At 39.3% G+C, this 6,601-nt stretch overlaps 1 protein-coding gene across 11 annotated transcripts in view; it reads right to left on the bottom strand.

Moving 5' to 3' along the window:
* LRRC2 (leucine rich repeat containing 2) overlaps window positions 1-6,601 on the bottom strand; it is a 71,052-nt gene that overhangs the window by 23,877 nt on the left and 40,574 nt on the right. For all 11 annotated transcript variants that reach the window (XM_009328144.1, XM_009328148.1, XM_009328142.1 and 8 more), the window contains one exon: window positions 6,271-6,407. In XM_009328144.1, coding sequence (XP_009326419.1) covers window positions 6,271-6,407 — 137 coding nt within the window. The remainder of the gene's footprint in view (window positions 1-6,270; window positions 6,408-6,601) is intronic.

Here is a 6,601-nt window from a genome sequence, read left to right as displayed (position 1 = left end):
TACTTAAAGGGGGCTTATAAGAAAGATGGCGGCAAACATTTTGGCAGGGCCTGTTGCGACAGGACAAGGAGGAATGGCTTTAAACTAAAGGGGGGTAGTTTTAGACTAGATATAAGGAAAAAATTGTTTACGCTGAGGGTGGTAAAACACTGGAACAGGTTGCCCAGAGAGGTGGTGGATGCCCCATCCCTGGAAACATTCGAGGTCGGGTTGGATGGGACTCTGAGCAAACTGATCGTGTTGAAGATGCCTCTGCTCATTACAGGGTGGTTGGACGAGATGACCTTTAGAGGTCCCTTCCAACCCAAATTATTCTATGATTCTATGATTTTGAAAGCTTTCCAAGTCTGTACTTGCTTATATCCAGACTTAGCTGAAACCTTCTATGCATCAGAAATATAAAACAAGATTTTATTTGATCTGTTGAAAACACGGTGTGCTAAAACAGCCAGAAAGCATAACCTTGCCATTTCTCTGAACTTCAAAGATCAGTTTATGCAGGATTGACGTGGAAATGCAAGCATACATATATATGCTCTTTCTTTGACAAAGTATTCATATGCTGTAACTGTGTCTGTCTCATTCTTTAACTTTGTACTACCCAGACCTCACAAAGGGTACAGGAAGCATTTCAGATTGCTTGCTGGGACTGCTCAGATGTGGTATTGAACGCTGTTCAAAGCATAACTTTGCAAAGACTCTTTTTAATTTATTTTCAATATCAGAACATCTAACTGTAAGTATTTCTGTCTTGCTGCTGGTATTGCAGAGTGACTTGCCTGTCCTGTGACTGACAGCATTTGCCACACCAGATGGTACAGATGGAGGAAATGAGAATTTCTTTATCTTCCCTCTCTTCCCATTAAAGTTCCTTTGGGTCACATCTATAGATACTCTTGGCTGATGTAGCATTATTAGCAGAATTTTATAGTATGGAAGAAGAACTGGCCCTTCAACACAGCAAAGCTGTCTCTTTGAAATATCAGCACAAAGCAGGTATTCTGTCATGCACAGGAAATATTAATTGGGTGATTCAGTAAATAACTGTAGAAAGCAATACTTTCTGAAGGAAGCACATCTCAAAATAAAGTCAGAACAGTTTTTCTACAAACCTATATCAGACAACATGTTATTTATAATACCACTTTTAGTCCTAGAAAAACAAATTAGTTGCATAACATGCATGAAAATAGCAATGGGAACTCTATCCAACAGTTAAAATACAAATACCAGCTTCATACTAATTCTTAAATTCAGACACAGAAGGTACAAGAAATTTAGAAACAATTCTATCCATCCCTGACCTTCTCTCTGCAGCTACAGAGTATGGAACCCAGCATAATCCCACTGTGCTAGGAGAGGGACAGGATACAGGGCGTGCCTCTCCTGGACATCTTAGCTAGAGGAACAAATTCACCTCCACAGAGGAGTCTTATCAGCTATGTATCATCTCAGGGAAGATTGTGCCTTAAACTTCATAGCACACCTTCCCCTGCTACGCCTGGTTACTGAGGTCTAGGAGTATCTGTTACAAACTGGCTGCATAAATGTAATGCCACATAGGTTGCCTTTCCTAAAATTTACATTTGATTTCAATGTATAGTTTCACTCATGTCCAGAGAAAGGCATTCTTAATTTACAAATGTGGCCAAAACAGATTTGAATTCAACTGCGGATCCATAAACTTTTCTGCCAAATTACTTACTTTGCAACTAATACTAATCTAATATTGAAGTCAAATAGAACTTTTTAAAATCTAAAATTGTTAGACATCCAACAGTAGAAGAGAGAAAAATAGGTTGAAAAGTAGACATTGAATCAGCTTGCTCTTCCTTAAGCATAGTATGGAATGGTATGAAATCCTAAGCCTTGAGAAAGTAAAAGGTGAGAGCACACACCCTCAACTTTTTTTAATGGAGCATCAGATTACCTCATTTTAAGATTCAGTGAGGTGACTTACAGAGTGCTGGAAGTGGCCTTTAAAAACAGAGAAAGAGCTTTCTACAAGAAATGAACAGACAAGTGAGCAGTGTGCTTTCCTCCTGATGCTATGGCACGAGGCATGTCACTCAAGGCATGGCTCCAAAGCACCCCCAGATAGAAATACTGACAGAAGTCCAGGTACTGTACATGCATGTTCAGCATGTAGGCTGATACAGCCACTTCATGGAACAGGTTGCATTAGGCCAAGCAGAATGCTATGGTTTGGGGTGGGGTTTTTTCCACACGCACTGAAAAAGGTGGATGTATCGCTGCCAGATATTGAATCTATTAACAGATAATGAAGATCCACAAGATTTCAGTTGTGCCAGAGTACCTGAACCATAGCATACCTCAGCTTAAAACAGCTGCATTGAAAAATGAAATTGGTAGTTTAAAAAGGCAAGTATAGTCAGTATACATGCTGGAAACCTGCTTAACAACTGTAGTTTACCTGAAAAGTAGTACAAGATAAGGTGCTTAGCATTTTGTCTTTCCTGAAGTTTCCCTGTTTACAAAATAAATTAACAGACTTAACAGACATCATAACAGTCTGTGAATTTCTTATGTGGCTGACTGACAAGTTCAGGCACAGAAACAACTGATATGCCAGCAAAAATTTATACACGTATATGGTAGCTGCCTTCACAAATTCATTTCAATTCAAAATGGGTATTTGGTGACACTGTAGGGTTTTCTGTAATAACCTACATTCACCCTCTACCACTTCTGGGTAGCAACTACAGTCATGTGTTATATGATCTATCTCATTGAAATTTCTCCCCCTAAATTAGCTCATCATATAATAATTTGTGTCTATTTAAAAAAAAAAAAACCTGAACTATTTTCCTAAGAAAGCAAACAACTAAATAACCAAATAAACTAAAAGCTTCAAGACTTCTCTATTTTTTGCACCTGTCATAAAGAAAATGGATCGAAAGGGAACAAGGAGAATGATTACCGACGATGTAATTCAGTCTCAGAGTTCTGATGATCTCATAAACCTTTATGGGTCTGTCAAAAATTCTTGACTGAATTACAAGCATGTTATCAATCTCTTTGAATCCATTTTTGTATATGTTATCAGTGTCTGTCTGGCCATTATTCTATGTACAAAACCAAGGTAAAATTAGACTTTGATCATTTCTGCTGGGCTGAAGTTTGCCTTTATTTCTTTCCAGTAAGTTTTACACTGGAGAATACTGTTACTGCTCTCATGCATTTCTTTAACCTTCCCAGAAGAAATTCCTAAGGATTTGAAAGTCAAATAAAAATTGAACTTCCTAAAAGATGACAAACAGGAAACATTTTTAGCAACTCTCTACCTTCTTTTGTGTATTTGTTGCCAAGTTTTCTGTTTTTTTCCTAATGTTGTAAAGGGAACACATTCACCTACCAAAACAGAGCTTGCACGTACTTGCTCATTTACACTCTCCAGTTGCCAGTACTCACAACACAGGAGACAATGATGACCAACCCTTATGAGCATTTCACTGTTAGCAACAATTGTATTAGGTAATAATTGACATATCTGCCTAATTTGGGGTCATAAATACTTGTATTGTGTGTCCATGCCAGATGCTGGCAGAGTGGGGGCTACAGGGTGGCCTCTGTGGAAAGAGATCAGGGGCTGCCCCATGCTGGACATGGCCAGTTCCAGCCAGCTCCAATGGACACACCACAGGACACAGCCGAGCCCCTCACCCAAGTGTGTGGTCCCACTGTAAAAACTTATTTAAGAAAGGGGAAAAAATGCCTGAGAAAGGGGGAGAGAATAAAAAGAGTGAGAAAGAACAGAGGGAACACCAAGGTCCGAACAGGAGGAGGAGGCGTTGCTCCATGGTGGAGCAGATCTCCACGCCGCAGCTCATGGAAGACCCACACTGCTGCAGATGGATATTCCTGAAGAAAGTGCAGCCCATGGAGGCCCCACGCTGGAGCAGAGGAAAAGTGTGAGGAGGAAGGAGAAGCAGCTAGAAACCACTGTGTACTGGCTATAATTCCCCCTGCCTCCCTGCACCACCCAGGGCTGGGAGAGGAATCTGGAGTGAAGGAGTGAAGTTGACCTTGGGATAGGGGGGAGGAAAGATGTTGTTTCAATGTTTTTGTTTCTCACTACTTAAATATATATTGACAAATATTAAATTATTCTTCCCCACGTACAGTCTGTTTTGCCCACAATAATAAATGGTAAACAATCTCCCTGTCTTTTATCTCGACCCATGAGTTTTCTTACCCTATTTTCTCCTGATGTCATGCTGAGGAGGGGGAGGGAGTGAGCAGCTGGGTGGGCCTTTGGCTATCAGCCAAGTTTAGCCCACCACAACACTTCACAGTATTTCTGTTTTCCCTTTTTAGACTGTTCAGACTAATTCAATATTCTAATTCATTAAATAGTTACCTGCCAGCGACTTCCATCTTTTGCCCATCTGAGAATCAAACATCAGACACCTATTACTTTAGCAAGGATACAGGTGCAATCGCTCTGAATAACATCAGCCATATTGAGTAGACCAAAGGCCAAACAGTTTGCAGCATTTTAAATCATTTGACAAAACTGTTCCTTCAATTGTATGTTCGGCTTCCAAAGCTGCCCTTGAAATGTTGATTCTGGGAAACTAATTTGATAAACTAAATCAGGAGAGTTTGTGTAGCTTACCTCCCAGGTCACTGCAAGTATAAATTAAGTGCCGGCCTCCAAAGAAACAAGGAAACACAATAGACAATGCCAATATTTTTCTTCTTGACCTTTCAGACCGTGTTGACATGATGTTGCTTCCATTTTTTGCTGTTAAATAAAGCCATTTGCACAGCTCCAATTTTTTTCCGTAGATTGTAAGTGAACCATTACCCGGTAGCCTACACTCAGTTTTAGTGGCTTTCAATCCCATTGAATAGGAGACTGCCAGAAGGGAACAGCATTTTTGAGATTTCCAAGAGAAACACTGGTCTCTTAGGACTCAGCCCTGGAAAGACTTACATGCACAGTTAGGGTTACATGCAAAGGCTACCCATAATGCATAGACATGGGTAAGCCTTTGCACTACAAGGCCTTTAGAAGCAATTGAGAAAATACTTATTGATTTTAACATACCAATGACTGAGGCTAAATTCACCATTCTAGTCCACAGGTTTGAATATACTCATTTTTTCTAGATGCTTGTATTTAATTCCTTTGCCTGTTCAGGACATGTTTTTTTTATTCCATTATGGTTCCTTTTTACCAGTTAAGTTTTATCTGGTTTGTCCCCTATCTTTGCTATCTGAAAGAGGAGGAGAGGAAGGAGAAAGGAGACCTGCACTGTTTGTGTTGTTGCTAGCATTTCTATGCAGTGTCTGCTTATGATGTGAAGCTAATGTTCACCTTTTGTTGCTGTTTCCTTCACATCAGTTTTTAATAATTCTTTTCAGATAAACTACCTTACAGTGAAAAGTCAGAGGGGAAAGTTAATTACTGTTTGCATTTCCTCAGAACAGAACATAAGCATGGCCAAACCAGATCTCACATAAGTTTAATCTACTCCAACATTGCCTGTAAATCACCAGTAACAAATGTTTAGATAAAAAGTAGGAATCAGTAAATAAAAGCCTGACACTTCTCCCTAAACCTCACCCTACTCATCCACCAGGAATCAGGATATTAAGAACCTGAGAAATACAGATGACATTTGAAACTGTGGTTAGGTACCAGCCAACGATTTTATTTCTCCGTGAACAATAAGTCTCAGAGCAGCTGTGGCAGAGAGCAGTTACGCATCCAACACGAGAAACAATATTGGTGAATGCCTGGGAGTCCTTTTCTCAGTCTTTATTATATATTCACACCATGCCTCACACATAATATCCCTTTTAGACAGACATTTATGCTCATAGCAACATGCAGTGTTGTTTATAGAACTCTCCATACTCTTTTTAAAGGAAAAGAGACACTGGGAACAAATGAAGGTTAGTATGTGAATTTGACTGTCAAGATGCACTTCACTTTCACAGAAAAATTAAAGCTATTTGCAGCCTTCTCTTCATCACCACTAGCCAAATCCCCTTTGGGATCATGTCCTTCTTCATATATCAGAATAAATACAAGCAAAATTTAGTCACTTGAAAACTAAAACAAAGAAGCTTGGTCCCCCCTGCTGCTAAGGCATTTTTAGTGATATTACTACTAAAATATTATTGCTAAAAACTGCGAGGAACGTGATCTAATCTGCTAAGAAAAGATTTTAAGGCTGTGATAAAATACCTTATAAGCCAAATAAAAAAATATGGAAGAAACATAGTTTGTTATCTTACTTCAAATGGGAGTTCTGTTATTCCCATATTTCCAGACAAATCCAGTTTTTCCAGACTCTCACAATCACCCAATTCTGGAGGGACTGACTTCAAATTATTGAAACTCACATTGAGCACTTGGAGGTTTTTTAAGCAGCCTGTGAGGGAAAGATAATTAAAATCAGCGCATTAAAAAAAAAATATGAAGGGAGAAAGTAAAAATAAAAGGCATACTCAGTTTAGCAAAGAAAAAACTCCTTAATGTCACGATGAGTAAGAGATTAATAAATATTTTCTGCAGAGGTCACTAACATTGGGGGGGGGGGGGGGGCAATAGGGCTGTATTGCACCC

This window comes from Pygoscelis adeliae, unplaced genomic scaffold, assembly GCF_000699105.1.
Source record: "Pygoscelis adeliae isolate BGI_AS28 unplaced genomic scaffold, ASM69910v1 Scaffold45, whole genome shotgun sequence".
In the NCBI taxonomy this organism is placed as follows: domain Eukaryota; kingdom Metazoa; phylum Chordata; class Aves; order Sphenisciformes; family Spheniscidae; genus Pygoscelis; species Pygoscelis adeliae.
Note: the sequence above shows the minus strand (reverse complement) of the source record. Positions and strands in the feature narration are given on the sequence as shown.